The sequence below is a fragment of the Osmerus mordax genome, chromosome 6, assembly GCF_038355195.1.
Source record: "Osmerus mordax isolate fOsmMor3 chromosome 6, fOsmMor3.pri, whole genome shotgun sequence".
Taxonomy (NCBI): domain Eukaryota; kingdom Metazoa; phylum Chordata; class Actinopteri; order Osmeriformes; family Osmeridae; genus Osmerus; species Osmerus mordax.
Window position 1 is genome coordinate 16,571,021 of NC_090055.1, and position 16,591 is coordinate 16,587,611.

The 16,591-nt window shown below is 41.3% G+C and overlaps 2 protein-coding genes across 5 annotated transcripts in view; one reads left to right on the forward strand and one right to left on the reverse strand.

The window, feature by feature from the left end:
* The window catches only part of nbeal2 (neurobeachin-like 2), a 36,397-nt gene extending 26,399 nt beyond the window's left edge, over positions 1-9,998 (reverse strand). For 3 of the 4 annotated variants that reach the window (XM_067238836.1, XM_067238834.1, XM_067238833.1), the window contains exons 1-3: positions 9,487-9,998; positions 455-543; positions 72-233 (exon numbers count right to left, since the gene is read on the reverse strand). In XM_067238836.1, coding sequence (XP_067094937.1) covers positions 72-233; positions 455-543; positions 9,487-9,537 — 302 coding nt within the window. In that variant the 5' untranslated portion in view covers positions 9,538-9,998. Of the gene's footprint in view, positions 1-71; positions 234-454; positions 544-1,876; positions 1,968-9,486 lie in introns of those variants that run through there. The other variant, XM_067238835.1, reaches the window with a different exon arrangement.
* Positions 9,999-11,516: 1,518 nt separating this feature from the next.
* Positions 11,517-16,518, forward strand: ccdc12 (coiled-coil domain containing 12). Its single transcript, XM_067238837.1, has 7 exons — positions 11,517-11,622; positions 13,269-13,351; positions 15,022-15,101; positions 15,205-15,266; positions 15,350-15,384; positions 15,498-15,574; positions 16,087-16,518. The coding sequence occupies exons 1-7, from the start codon at positions 11,539-11,541 to the stop codon at positions 16,164-16,166; spliced, it is 501 nt and encodes a 166-aa protein (XP_067094938.1). The 5' UTR covers positions 11,517-11,538; the 3' UTR covers positions 16,167-16,518.
* The last annotated feature ends 73 nt before the right edge of the window (positions 16,519-16,591 follow it).

Sequence of the window (16,591 nt, forward strand, 5' to 3'; positions counted from 1 at the left end):
TTATGATGATGTAGATGACTTAGATGATGAAGAAGAAGATGAGAATGACAATGAGCTGTGCCCACCCCTACCTGCAGACGATGATGAAGAACTTGATGAGCAGCAGCGGGTGAGGGGTGCTGTTGCCCTGCTCGGACCCAGAGAGGTGCAGGGCGCTGTGCCACAGCTGGGTGCTGAGCAGCACTAGGACCTCACGAGGCAGCAGGGGCACCTCAGAGCAGCCCTCCTCCACCCTGGGAGGAGATGGGAGAGATGGAAGGAGAGGGGATGGAGGAAGACCAGAGGGCAAGTGAGGGCAAAGTTAGATCTTCATGTTTCTCTTCATAAACATTGGTGCTTCTCGACCTTTGACGAGGTCAGACTTCCACCAGTGTAGTGGGGCATAAAACACCTGTATACGTTTGTGCTTTAGCAGTTGGTTAAAGGTGGATGAATAACATTAACTTCCACTTACCGCCGGGGCACCAGCGACTGCACATCAATGAGCCGCTCAAAGGATGCCACAAAGGCCTCCAGCCACTGCTGCAGGTAATCCACATCTTTCTGCAGTAGGAGGAACAGAGATATGAGTCTACAGATAAGAGAGACAAGTCACATGCACAAGCACTAGTACGAACACAAACACACATAAACACCCCCCCTCCCTCCCACACACATACACAAACAAAGTGAAGAGGAATGTACATTGGTGTTTTTGATACTATCTCCATTACATTCTACATTATTCTGACCACAATACAGGATGTCCATGAGCACTGAGAAATGTAGTAGATATACCATACACAGTATGAAAACATAGCATCACTAACTGAACCTGAGGAAGAGTCTCCAACAGGATGTTGCTGCATAGTGACGTCACCGGAGAGAACATGTGAGGCAATGCAAGGTTTTGAAACGCTTGAGCACAACAACATTTCTTAAGCAGTAGACAAAACAGTATTCTATAATCATTTTCCTAATAATATCTTGTCCAAACCAAGACGTTATTTTATTAACCACGTGTGAAATCAGGAAACCTGACCGCTGGGGTCGACCATGTCCTGGGATGGTGCTATCATGCAGACACATTTACATGTGTGACAATTATGGTGTGGTAACAATATCACCCGTCTAATCAGTTCAATCAGCCCTACATATCCTGCCCCTGTGCCAGCTCCATCTGACTCCTCCCATCTCATAACAACAGATGACTCACACTTTCATTACTCTCATGCTTATGCTGAATGCATGAAACACAGATATTTTTTTACTAGCTGTTGAAGAAGCTACTGTGAAGTAACCTCAGACAGCACCAGGAACACATTTCTGTTCTCTCAGAATCTGAGTCAGAGTGAGGCTTTGCCACCACACAGAGGCGGCGTGTCTCACGAGAACAACTGATCAGCAACACAGATTGAGGTCAAAGAACAAACATCAGCAAACATCTAAAGATGATACACTGTCTCAACCGGCAGCCAGCCGCACACAGTTGTGCCATAACGTGCCACAGTGCATTAGGTCAGCTTGTCCGCAGCGGTACAACAACTGTTTTTTTCTGCAGAGAAGACGTGTTCCCACAGGGGGATGCCACACGAATAACGCTAACAAACAAAACCACATGACGACTGCCTTGAGTTTCCTCATAAGACGTTAACAAATGAGCCCTACAGGGTTGATATTCAGGGTCACAGAGGTAACAGGCTCCAGTGTCAACAGCAGCTCGACCATAGTGGTTCGCAGGCAGCTCGCTACCCAAGACTTCAGACACCACAGAGAAACAAACTGGATATTCAGATCAACATGACAAAAATCCAGGTATCCATGTGACATACTGCTGCATCAAAAAATGATCTCCATCATTCCATCACTCCATATCTATGTAGAATGTCTACATTACCAGTTGATTTGTGGGCCAGTCCATGTCTCATTGCAAGTGTCTGAACAAGGGAGGGGGTCTCTGATGAACCCTCCTGGATGGTAGTCAAGACCAAGAGCTACAGTACACTTCCACTAAACATGTAACAGCACATCTCCGCCTAGGCAGCACTAGTGGCTGTCTGTGTCTCTCTACGTCTTTCTCTATCTGTCAAACAAGCAACCAGGAAACGCCTAGTCACTTTAACCGAAACACATTTCCTCCATGCTCTAACTCAGCCTCCTTCCTCTTTTGGCTGTGTAGCTATTTGTGAGCAGTCTGTGATGTTTTTTAGGTCTCACCAGTAAACACCCACATTCAAGAAAACTATACTGTAGAATCAGCATTATGGGTCTCTGAGAGATTTCCAAACGTATTTTTATTTTTTTGCTCAAATCATTACTACTGTAGTGAAGGCGGAACAAGCGGAAACAAGGTACATGGTGTGACTAGTGTGGCCCTGCGTGATTGCGCATAAGCAATTAGATAAGTAGGCTACACGAGAAACTGCAAACGTCAACATTAACTGGAGTCAACATCCCTGATTCAGACATAAACATTTATCTCCAGTGCAGTACAGGTACATGGCCATCAAGATACCCAATCATCAAAAGGGCTTAAAGCATCTTCATAATCCTCATCATCATTGTCCTTAAATAACTAACCCACACACAATTATATTGATGATACACAACACAGACAGTGAAATAAACCACCACTATATTCAGTGTACATTAAGACTAACCACTAGAGGATTTGGTGGGCCAAGAAGGCAGTCGAGCCATTCATATGATGATGCAGTTACACTGTGAGGGGGCCAAAACTCAAAATAGAATGTATTAACACCTGCCATATTTATTTAGAAAGGATTACACACTCATCACCTGGAATGCTCGGCATGTGCACAGAATCTCTATTTTTACCGACATGGTCATACAAAATATTTATAATCTCTGCTTTTTGTCTAAAAATCACTCCACATAAAGGAAATATCAAAATAAACCGTTGCTTCATATCTTACACAGTCTATCTGGTCTAATGGCCAGGGCCAGACTGAGCAATAGGGGGAGAGAAGATATTAGTAAAACTGGTCCAGCTTTGCAACACTCCTTATGTTTTGTGACGCAATGTTTGCAGTTGAATTAGTGAACAAATACTGTAAGTCTCTCAGCTGACTCCCGCCATTGTTAGCAATGTCAGTGTTGCCAAAGATAACATTCAGCACCAGCAGTCATCGTTCCACCTTTCAACTGTACAGACTTATTCCCACATTCCCAAACACAAGATTTCAAACATCTTCAATCAAGATCATTTAAAGAAAAGGCTATACTCTATTTCTCTATTTTTGTTTAGCATAATTGTTAAACCAGGACTAGGCTTGTGGCAAATGGTGATATGATCCTTGCTTCTAGATCCCAATTTTTCCTCTCATGAGGGAAAACCTAACTTTATCACAGGGACATGCAAATACCAACACATTAGCACAACATTGTGACTCGGGCTAGCTCTGTCTCAAGCCCCCTCCATAATACTATTGCACCAGTCTGTGATCCTTACAACACATTTCTGTTACTGGTTACTATTCTGAGATTCTCGTCCATCAAAAGCAGAACTGGAACTAACAAACAATAAGTCCATAAGTATAAAGTATCATCATAAAAGAAGATAAATATTTTGTTAACATTAAGCAATATGGAGGGAAGTACACTAGTACATTGATTTAATTTCGACACTGCACCTGCCTGGTTTCCCCCTAAAAAAACTTCATTTTATACTGTGCAATAAAAGGAAAAAAGTCCCTGAAACTCCAAGTTCCTTGACTTACTGTTGACAATCTGCTTATGACGGCTGGAGTGATTACCTCCAGACAGTTTATATGACTGAAACGGAGTCAGGTGGCTGAGCGGTGAGGGAATCGGGCCTGATTCCCGGCTGTGCCAAATGGCGTTGTGTCCTTGGGCAAGGCACTTCACCCTACTTGCCTCGGGGGGAATGTCCCTGTACTTACAGTAAGTCGCTCTGGATAAGAGCGTCTGCTAAAATTACTAAATGAAACATGCTGACAACCACTGGAGGGCTAATGTTTCTCTACTCTACTCCATTTATCTACTTCTCACGCTGGGAACTGGAAGAAAAACAAGACTGACTCCCTAATTAATTGAGACAATCAACCCTTTTCAACATTTTGAAGCCATTTATCCATATTGTACTGAGATCAAAAAGTACAATTACAAGTGCTTAACTCCATGATGTCTGTCCATTATTCAGTGCTCTCCCACACCTGTGTGGTCAGTGTGGAGGTATACAGGCCTGGGCAGCTGTGCTGCTCTCTGCTGCTTGGCATTCAGCTCCATTCCAGCTTCCTGCCCCGGCCCACTAGAAACAAAGACCACTTTTGGTTTCCTGATTGGGCTCTCTGTTGGTCAACAGGCATGTTGGATCCCAATTACAGGACGGCTGAAGGCCAGACTGAGATTAGCTGCTTCTCTATTCAAAGAACGCAAATACACTATAAGTGAGCCATGTGGCAGCGGAGTGAGGTTTAGAACATATACAACCATAGTATTTAGTAAGAGGTAGTATATTGCTCATTGATGGGCCAGCAATGACTAAATGACACATACTGAACATGTGCCCTGTGGCCAAGGCGGTGGGGGGCGTGAAAATGGTACAGCTCCACCACAACAAGGGCTGTTAGACTATCAATCCTCTTAACAGTAACCAGCACATATTGACGACAGACTAAAAATACCCGCTTCCTGTCCTAGGCAGGGAGATCATTGGTTCCCTCGCTGACTTTTCCATAATTACTCCTAATAGCCCAGAACGGGCATTTTTCCACCGCTCACTGCTGAACTGGCCCCACGGACATCAGGCCGGGAAGGCCAACACCTACCCTTAGGGTCATGGTCTATACAGCCAATCAGATCACAGTGCCTTGCCTGCTGTCACGGCCACGTCAGTGCTGTTAGATGTTTTGGTTTACTTGGTTTTCCATGCCCTATTTTGTCTGTGTCAGTTTGCTAATTCGTTCTGAGTGTTGTCACCTGTCTTGTTTGGTTTTGTATTTAAGTCCCTGTTTTGTGTCAAGTCTTTGTCGGTTGTTGTATCTGTGTTAGAGCCCGACCGATATATCGGCCGATATTGGGCATTTTCCAAACTATTGATAAATGAATATTAATGTTTTTTTTTTTTTTTTTTTTTTTTTTTTTTTTTAAGACTGCAAGTTTCATATCTTAAGTTTGTATTTTTATACATTTTATTTATCAGAAACTGCATTAACATATTATTTTAGTGAGGAAATAATAACAGGAGTCAGATGGCTGAGCAGTTAGGGAATCTGGCTATTAATCAGAAGGTTGCTGGTTCGATTCCTGGCCATGTCAAATGACGTTGTGTCCTTGGGAAGGCACTTAACCCTACTTGCCTCGGGGAATGTCCCTGTACTTAGTCACTCTGGATAAGAACTCCTGCTAAAAGTGACTAAATGTAAACTACAAATAACTACAGTTAGGGAAATCAGTTTGTTTTGTTATGCTTTTCAGGATTTTTAAAATATTTCTTTATATCGGCCGATATCGGAATATCGGATTTTTAAATCACCAAATATTTGTATCGGTATCGGCCTTAAAAATCCTTTATCGGTCGGGCTCTAATCTGTGTACCATCTGTCTATGTGAGTATACCCGCCATGTTCTTGTTTTGAAAGTAGTCTGTGCTATCGCCACCCTGCTTCTGTTCCTCTACACTTGGGTCCGTCCCTCGTACACTCACCGTGACATCTGCATAGAGGATTCTGCATTGACAACATTAAACTCTGTGGATATTTAGGCTGAAGGAATGAATCAGTGATGTATTAAAGCTTTCATTTATTTTGCATGTGCCGTGGTTGTTAAACCCTGGGTATACTGTACTCCAAACTTCAATCTTTTCTCTCAAATAACAGGTAGCCTTTAGCAAACTGATTTGTGAGTCTTCAATCTGGGATTTTAATGCATTTTTATTAAGTGAGGGAAAGAACAATCATGGCATGTTGGGTGCCAATTACAACCTCGTGGGTGTGGGTGGTGGTGTGTGTGGGGGGGGGGAGGTTGGTATTTATGTTGTTTGGAAAAAAATGCAACTTTCCCCATCTGACAGGAGCTGACAAGTCCATAGTCTCTGTTTCAGCCATCAGATCCTGTGTCTATGCCTGTCAGAAGTCAAAATGTGCTGATCGCCTATAAAAATATTTCAGATAGGACAGACATGCAGTCCCACAGCATTGAAATCTGTTGTATATCTTCCTAACCATACAAGTGATCTGAGAGCACTCCAGGCCAGGTGCAAAGGATCGGCAACCTTGGGGTGTTATAAACATGAAGGTAGCCTACTGTGTTATAACTACGAGTGCACTTAATTCAATTGTTTCTCAAAAGCCTGAGATGTAAATCCTTCTCCGAAAATATAACTATCAAAACATTCCTGGACGTGGCACAGATCCCAGCAGATGATGCTACGTGAGTCCTGAATCTGGGTGTGCTGAATTTCTTGCACAATCAGAGGAAGCACAGATCCTCAATCACTGACATGCCAGAGCAAGTAGTGTTTTGATTCAAGATACAGAGAAAGGCTCCCAGACACTGGCTCACCCTGTGTACAATTTTACAGTTCATAGCTCTACAGAGAATATTTTCAAACGTTGACTGAATGTTTGCATGATGCAAGAGCAAGAATTTCAATCAACAAAATGCAAGGTTCAGGCTTTAGAGAGTAATGAGCTGTTCTAATGATGGGTGGATACCTAATGGGTGTGTTTCTCTTCAAGACTTGGACAAAGAGTTTATTTTTGCCCCTGTTCAGAGATGCAGGTTAGAGAAACCAACTGACATATATTTGTTTCATTCATTCCAAATTTCTTATTGCTATGTCAACAGAGAACCAGAGAAAACTGATAATAGAAGTGATTAAAAGTGATACAAAGTTAACAACAAATGTCTAAATACAGAACAGTGTGTGACTGTTATATGAAAAAAGGTTGATTATAGTTTAATTCACTGTGGATTTACCAATGCAAAAACGTTGTGATGATGTATTATGTGAGTGATGTCGCGGGGGGATTACAATATAACTGTATGAACAATTTATAAACAAATAACAGATTATCCAAGAGACTGAAAGACACATGTTCAAATTTGGAGAAATACTGTTCAAACTAACTGGCCTTACCAGTTGTTAACAAAAGCTTTAAATGTCATATTTGAGTCAATAGGAGGGGTAGGTAATAGTTCGAGGAGGATGTTGTAACTATACTGTCATCCTTTAAGACGGCTGCAGCTCATTATGTTGAACATTACATTAGGTAATTACCATGTTGTGAAATCATCCACAAAACACATCAGCAACATTATTTTAAGACCACAAAGCCATTCCTTTTTACTTAAGGCCTATGTATGACCAGACTTAACACTTCGAATGAAGCTCTCCGGTTCACTCCCCCTTACAGTCTAATCTTTATTACAGCATTGTGGGTAGGGCTGTTCATTTACAGGGAGTCAGATGGCTGAGCGGTTAAGGAGTCGGGCTATTAATCAGAAGGTTGTTGGTTCGATTCCTGGCTGTGCAAAAATGACGTTGTGTCCTTGGGCAAGGCACTTCACCCTACTTGCCTCAGGGAGAATGTCCCTGTACTTACTGTAAGTCGCTCTGGATAAGAGCGTCTGCTAAATGACTAAATGTAAATGTACAAGCCTTCCGATGCATGCTAAATTACTTACTACCGTATCATTGCAAACAACACAATATTGTCAAGCAGAGGCCTAGTACGGACTGCTGTGTCACTCAACAAAGGTTAACAAGGAGAGGAAGTGGCTTGATGACATCACACATGTCCTCCAAAGCAGATATCCAGATCAATAGGAAGTGGTCAGCCTCACAGATATGGTACACAGCTGTCATGACCAGATGCTAAGCAGGCACACCCTCACACAAGCCATGTAGTGATCTTAGCATTGAAGAATTAGGACTAAAGATGTTACTGTGGCCTTTAAATTAATAAGGCTTTTACAAATATAAATTTTAGTCTTTGGGTTAGGTGATTTTTGTTGTTGTTATTAGCACTGTAAGAATTCAACATGAATACACCTCAGTGCACCCAACTCGGCTATGGTTAATTGTTGACTTTAATCTGCCTCGAAGTAGCCTAGTTCTGACTGGGCACAAGAAAAGTAAGTTTCCTGGTAACTAGACAATCCTTACTCTAGTATTAGTACAAAAACAAATACAAAAACAACAAAAGGAAGTACAAAAACCAATGCTTTGCCATAAAACTAGTCTCTTAGATAAGGATGTTTTTGTGACTAACATTACCTTTTCCTGGATCCTACCAACCAAGTCAGTGGACCAAACTGAAGGCTACAAGGGAGTACTGCTTCTCTATATAGTGTTTGGTAAAACCAGTCAGCAGAACAAGTAATTTGGCTTTGACCACAGTTCATTCTGATGCCTTTGAATAGCCTATGTAAAGGTATAGTAGACTGGGTTACAGACCATGGTTCTATTCACTGACAGGTTTTAATCATGTCGAAATTTAAAAGTTTGGCCCAAGGCTGGATTGTCCTTCAGGCATGAAGCAGATGGCAAAAATTATCAATGAAAAATGCATTATTAATTCCCACACAATCTGTTGTATTTCGAAGAGGTCTGACAGGCACTTATACAAAATTCAAAATAAATATTTTATCCAACGAGCAGACAGTTCATAGCCAAACAGGAATCAAATAAATTGCACCAGTAGTGTACTTCCCGTTTCCATGGCCCCCTGCTATAGAAAACCCACTCGGGAAGTAGGCTAAACTGCACTTTAAATAGATGCAATGTTTATTTAAAATGTATGCAAGTAGTTTGTGAGACCCCTATTTGGGATGCACATATAGTTTAGGTTTTCTGAGCAGCGAGTAATGTAAACCACTAGAGTAAGCAAATAACTATCACTCACTATTCTTCACACAAAAAAAATACTTTACGGTCCATTGCTTGAAACTAAAATGGAATTGAAATTGGTTGAATATCCCTAGCACGCGCAGGTGTAGAACTCTCTCGCTGGCATTGTTCACAAAACAATTCTAAAATGAGCAAGAGACCAGTAGCCTAGATCTTTATTCACAAATACGGAACAAATGTTTGCGCCAGTTGTGCCAAGAAGTCGAAGGAAGATTCAGGAAGTAGCCAGACACCTGCCCGCACAGGTAAATAATTTGGAAATGAGTGTTGTTTACCATGGCAACCTCTTCCACTTCAATCGGGCATAATTTGTATAATGTAGGATAGGCTACACTAGAACCACCATTGAACAGTAGTTAAGATAGGCCTACAAATTCGCTCGTGCAATTAAACGTTTGAATAGTCTCCTCTCATGGAAATATAGGCTACTTCCTCGTCTTTCCGCGTAGATTCTTTCGGAAGTCTGAAAACGTACCAACATATTCACCCATATTTATAACTGACTGCAACACCAAATAATGCAGTCAGTTATAAATATTGGCTGCCTTACAGTGTTACAGTAAGGCAGAAGACAACAATCGCCAACAGGTGTCACATCTTTCCCCACTCACCTTGGTGTAATACAACATCCACAGCTCATACAATCTTTCTTTCGATGCCATTCTGCTCCGCGTTTAGAAGTGTGGTCCTTGATTTAAGTATAAAATGTTAAATTTTTACATTTCTGTCCGAGGTTTTTGTTGTTGTTTCCAAAAGTAAGGGCGCAACATGTTCGCGTGGAGCATCTTGATATTAAACAGTGACAGAATCCAACATGTGATCGTCGAAACAGAAGCTGTAAGAAAGTTCATATCCACATAGACAAGGGAAAGCATGTCATGCGTGCCTTAATCTGCGTAGAAATTATGAGCACAGCGAAAACAGATGCGAATCCAAAGGAACACCCATGTCCGCATTTAGACAATATTATTCCAGTTACGGAGGACTTCCCACGGCACGATAGCAACGGGTGATCCGTTCAACACTGTAAACTAACCCATGTGATAACGTAGTTACAATGTTTACAGGTGTGCCGATTGTATTTATCGTGCATTTAAATTCTGCTTAAATGCACTTGCCCCGAATACAGAAACAAATCCCTTGATATAGTCCATACAACAGGGAGCGCACTGTACATTACAGGTAAATATTCTTAAAGAAACATCCACCATTATTTGGTAAACGAGTAGTGGGCAAGGCAGACACTCCCTAAAGTGTAAGGCTACATCATTAAATCTGTAAGAATGCCTCTATTAAATATGGTCCTCTAAAATGTTCAACATCTATGCAGTTTTACTTGAAACTTGATCTAATTACCAAAATTAAACTGTCACCTTATACCAAAGTCTCCCAAAGGATCTGTCCTAGTTACTTAAATAATATAATTGGTTAATTTTTCCATTAAACAGTTAACATAGAAGATTGATTTGTGCTCAGAAAATGTATTTCTCATACACTGCTCACGTTGTCTTTTTGTATTTCTCCAGTGTAATGTCCCCCATCAATGCCATCAATCTGCCTTGAACTGTGTTCCAGAGAAATGTGAAGTGCACCAAAAGCTGAACAGAACATGTGTTTAAACAATCTGGGTATTTTCTAAAGCTATCCGATTAGATTACAGCCATTTGTTTTCATTTGTGTGAAATACCATCTATGCTTTCCAGGGTTTTTCAATACCTTTCTTTTTATAGCATTAGAGAGCTAGGCAGAATTAACACAAATTGTGACACCTCAGGAATTGAAATGAAATTTTTACACAATGTTCATTGGCCAAATGATTAAAGTTTGGAAAGTTCTGTTAAAAGCTGTGTTGTCAGAGATATCCATTGGAGGGCCGTGAGTTCATACCGTCTTTAGGTCGCTGCTGTGAAAATATGTCCCTCTTGCTCTTTCTGTCACTGTCCTTATGCTAATAGGTAAACTTCCAATCTAAATGACAAGAAATGGATAGCATGGCACACACATTATTTAAGTTGCTGTAACATAGAGACTATTGGTGTAAGGTTCTGGGTTTGTTCTTGTTCCTTATTCTTAATTGGACACAATTTTGTGTGGATGCATGGTTAACACATGTCTGTTTTGTTGCAGGCCAAGCTAGGCTGGTCAATAGGAGGATGGCCAATGAGAACCTCCAGGCAGCTGTATTGCCATGGCAATGCCCTACATTCCACACCAGGACCTACCCAGTGTGTGGCCCACTGTGTGTTTGCTTCTGTGTATGACTGAGGGGCATTCACTCACGTGATTAATATTCACAGAGTATGAATAGAATTATTACTGTTTTATGAATTTAAACATAAATGCGTGGTGAATTTCATGCTGTGCGTTTTTATCAATTTACTTTATGAAAGCTAGTAGCTATCGTGTATCAATTGTGTAGAATAATATGCAGATCATGTAGACTGCAAAATATGTATGTAATTTGTTAAGATCTGGATGGATTTCAAATTGGCAAATTTTGTATTATGTCATTACTGATCATTGCATGTTCGTTTTAATGTATTTAATGATCTGCATTAAGTCCTTGAATCGATGTTTTCCAAGGTTGCTTTAGACCCCTTCAGTACTATGAATCGATGGCTGATGTCGTCAAAAAAAAACAGAGCAACGTGCTAGCTAGCAAGATGGAGCGATCTGTTGGATCACTACAGGAGCAAGCACTCAAAAGGAAAGAGCGGCTGAAAGCGCTGAGAGGTCGACAACTTCAGGTTGTTAAGAGTCATTATGTATTTTTTTATATATATATAAAGAGAATATACATTTGAATAAACTATTGTATTTTGGCTAGATACATGTAACGCTATTTAACCAAATGCTAGCTGATGTTAGCTTCCTCACGTCCTGAAAAGCTCAGAATGGTTAAGATATCAAATTATTATAATTTCTCGCTATGGTTGGATTATAGGGTTGATGAAAATTTAGTATTTGTTTATTAACTGAATACGTGTTATGGCTATGCATTACCTCGTTTAAATTATTTTCATCTTTTGCTTGTATGTAGTTAGGCTATTTGCGCTTTCCCAAGCGAAAAGGTTACATTACATATTAGCTATAGCTAACGTTGTTAGCTAGCTAGGCTATACTAGAACTTCAATGTCCCGCTCATAAGTTTGATCTTTTCAATATTAATATTAAAGATCCTTTTGTAGTTGAACCACATTACAATTAATTCAGACACTTCATGTTGTAGCCTACTATTCACTGAACTCCTTCAAGTTAGTATACATGACATTTGACTAAGTGACGAAGCATCACTCTTAGAGTTCATGCATAACGATAAGGGAAGACGTAGCTATACCCAGGCACTTCCTTCACGTGTATTTTACCTCAGTCTGTGTTTCACACCTAGGAGGACAGTTAAGCTGAGGTAGTTTGTTTGGTGTCCGTGCCACTGACCACGACTGTTTCAGTGGAAAAGTCGTAGGGGCCCGTGATTTGAAGGCTTCAGGCAAATCATAACTTAGTCAATACAATGGTTGTCTCTAGAACGTTGACTGAAACCAAATATTACCCTGTCTGTAGTGAGTGCATCCATCCTGCCGACATAAGTGAAAAGAAAACAATCCCTTTTATTTATTTTTACAGTTTAGCCTACATGTAGACTACAACAGGGCTTAGGGCAGCAATTCTGAATTAAAACCAATTCGCTTGCTGTATTTTGAATGTCATTAACATTAGATTGTGTGTAACTGGCCTTTTGCAGGAAATATTGTTCCAGCCTGGGGCAGGTCACCGTTTTGGCAGTTTAACCTCGATTTTTGAATGTGCTCCTTGGCTGGGGTTGGAGGGGGCTATTTTGATAAATGGCTGTTGACATTCCAGAACCATTGGATGGCTTTCCTGGGGTACTGTACTTGAAGAATGAGTCAGTCGCTGAATTGTTCTAGCAGGTGGCCGGAAACCTTTTCAGGAAAACATTGGGTGTGGAGGGGTTCTGAGTCCTTGGTTGTAGTATATAACTTGAACAGTCTAGGTTTTCCAACATTCTCAGATTTGTCATCCATCTAAAAAATACAATGCAAAGAAATTGTGTTGATTTTATTAGTATTTTTTTTGTACTGCAACATTTGGTTCACTACTGTTGAGACCTTGAGATGAACATGTTCTGAATGTAAATATTGTTATTTGAATACCAAATGACCAAATAACCAGTCACCCTCAAAATTATTTGTGTTGTGGCTGTTTGCCAATTCAAACTACAGCCTTACTAGATTTGGACTATTGTTTGTTATGGTTTAGTTCTCGTTGCTGTATTTGAATTGATGTATCTGTGAAGCAACCTGAGAGAAGCAAAAAATGCCATCCTTAAATTTGATGGCAAGTCAGTAACAACCCATTTGTTTTCACCCGACAGGGAAGAGACCAAGAGCAAGAGGATGGAGAGCCAGAGAGGAAAAGAGCCCTGGAGGAGGAGGCTGAGGAAGAGGAGCGACACAGGTCGGTTCATCATAACAGACACCTTCAAACAAAGTAGACTTCCAAAATATGATGACTTTAAGACTTGAATTAAACAAACGCAGATGTTTAAAGTTTCAGTAAGTAGAGTCAGTAAATATGATTCTATCTGCTCCTCTTTGCATGTTCAAGTGACACAATCATGTCGCAGATTATCTACTCTCTGTCTATCTGAACACCATCTCCTGGAAACAAACCTGAATTCCCAGTGGCAAGTCTGCTGTGTTTACTTAAGCTTGGATCAGGGCCCTGTGCTAATAGCTACACAAATATCCAGTAGCTTATTGTGGGCTTTATTTCAGGCGGCAGGAAGGGACAGCCATCCCTCTCCTGTAGGACCCTTGTTCCATTGTTTATGTTTAATGATTGTTCACTGTGTTCACCGGCACTTACTCACACAGGGTTTAGAGAGCACTGGCTTTGGCCGGCTGTTGCTTTTGTAGATCAAATACTGAAATCTTATTTCTAAAGTGAATGGATTATATAGTTTGATGTTTCATACGGATACTAGTTAGAAGCCATTTTTAAGATGGCTTTTATTTAGGCCTAACTGTAGCAGTAGTGCAACAGCCTATCTTGTGACCAGTCACGCAGTATTAAAGTTGCATGGGAGATCAGATTGCCAAAACAAAGGTATCAAAGGACAAGATGGTTGCAAGTCGGAAGACAGCAACCCTTTAAAGTGACTATTTGCATTATCAAGATGAGAAGAGTATTTGAACTCTGTTCTGTGTTCTACTACCCACTAACAAGTCCATGGAAAGTAGGTTAATGTGAGTTGAGATCTGCCAACCCATGAGGCATCCAAGACCGCTATTTAGTTGTGAAGTGATTGCTTATGTTAGAGACATTTTCTAACATAAGCAATGTTAATGAGACATTTATTCATTTCTCTTGTAGAAGTCAGAGAGAAAGAACAATAGAGAGCAATAGAGAGAAGGGGAGACAGTGAGCTTTGACTTCCCTGGGCACTGGCTGTGTGTGACGTATGGAACATTCCAGAACAACATCCATACAAGGCAGCAGCCTGTCTGGTTGGCTTGTGTGCCATGATGGATGCATTCTCAACCTTCTCTCTTAAACTCACCCATCACAACCCTGATCAGCCCTCACTGTCACAGGAATCTCTAAGCAAGCAAAGTCCTCCCTCAACTATACACTGAGGGTACATATAACTCTCAAGGCACTATCTCAACACCCCTCCGACATCAAGCAAGCTCGCTGAGAATTTAACCACGAGGAGGCCTGATGAAAGATAACATCATTCAACCCATAGAGAAATTCCTCAGCTGCTGGCTAGCTGTTTTCCTCACGCCGTGCCCATGCAGCAGGTGGAGAACATGTTAATTAGATTCCTTCCTGAGGAATAAAGGGGGTCCTTATCCCCGGAGCTGACAAACATTCCCTAGAAACAAGATGTGCAGCTGTGAGGGCTTTGCACATGGGTCTCCTCAGTCTCTGGAGCAACCACACTGCCATCTTCTGGTGCATCAGTGTTGCGTGCGAGTAGGTAGCACTGTGTATCTGTTAAGTTTGTCTCATTAAAAAAGGTAGACGGAACAAAAATAGAAATCCATGCACTTTGTTCTGTTATTCATGGCGATGTGACAACACAAGTGTGCAGCTCTTAAGCTTACTCCCTCCATCTTTAGAGAGCTGAAGCTGAGGAACTACACCCCTGCTGACGAGGAGTTGAAGGAGAGGCAGGTGCCCAAAGCCAAGCCTGCATCAGGTGAGGAAGAGCACGATGATGCAAAACAGCCCAAATACACTGTAAACCTCTGTGCCAATGAGTGATTGGGTGTATTTCACAGTTTCTTGTCTTGTTTTTTCAGTGGAGGATAAAGTCAAGGATCAGCTAGAAGCCGCCAACCCCGAGCCTGTCATTGAAGAAGTGGTAAATATTATTCTTTTTATTGGTCTTGGGAGTCTGTGTTATGACCGTAAAGTAAACATGAAAGTATTCTTATCTGTTCCCAGGACTTGGCCAACCTCGCACCGAGGAAACCTGACTGGTAGGTCTTTTGACAATGATGTGTCCATTACTGTTATTGCAATCATCTATTAAAAACAAACGTCAATTTCCTGTCATCTTGTTAACGATCTAACGTTCTCATTTTAATTGAAGGGATTTAAAGAGAGATGTCGCAAAGAAGCTGGAGAAGCTTGAGAAGAGGACACAGAAGGCCATCGCTGAACTAATCCGTGAGTTTTGCAGCACATATGGAGGATGTGGGCTGTAAACAACCTGAAAGAATGATATGCTACCCATTAGGTCACCTCATTGTGACACCACCCTGGATGTTAGTACATTTCAATACTTCCACATTCAATACATTCTTCAGTGGCATCCTTAACTGTGGTGTGTTCTGCGATCACACAAGTCTGGTCAGTGTGAGCTTATACTGTAATTGCTTTGGTAATTGCTCTGTGGATTCCCGACCCCAAGGAGATATGTTGTCACTCGATGATATCACTATGTGCTTCCTTTAATCATGTGTGATCTACATTCCCAAAATAGATCTGGCTTTGGCCAACACATTCCATCAAAAAGCTTAAGGCCTAATCTTCAGTCTGGTTTAGCTGCACATATCTGCTAAACCCTTTTGTTTTTGTGCTGTATGTACGTACTGTAACTACACACTTCTGCCTGAAAGGACAACGGGGGCGTTGTGAGGGATTGTAATTGAGCGATTGTCAATTGTCTGTGCGTCCAGGTGACCGTCTGCGAGGCAGCGAGGAGGAGCTTGCTGCAGCCGTGGGAGCCGTAGGTGTGACGGAGGGAGACTCGGACTGAGCCCAGAAGGAGGGAGGAAGAGCCCAGCTCCACGCTGACCTCCTGCAGCTTGCTCCACCCGAAGGTGCCAAACAACATGAAACGACTTCAGTTTTATGGGTAGAGACTTTGGGGCGCAGTAGCTACAGTATGAAAGCTACTGATGCAGAATTCAATTCAATGTTTTCAATTGAGGGTCATCTTTTCTTGGCAACAGCTATTTGAGAGCCAGACCTGTATCAATGTCATGTGACCTAAGGGCTATTTATGTACAATCGATGATGCATTGCGTAAGCAGGTGTAGAAATGTATGTCTTTATGGTCATAATGTTTTATGAAATCTTTCCAGTAAATTCTTTTTTTTGTGTTTTTTTTTTGGATGTTACCTGTAACTATTTCCTTCAAAAAGGATGTTTATATCAGTAGAGACTTTTCAAAACATACAC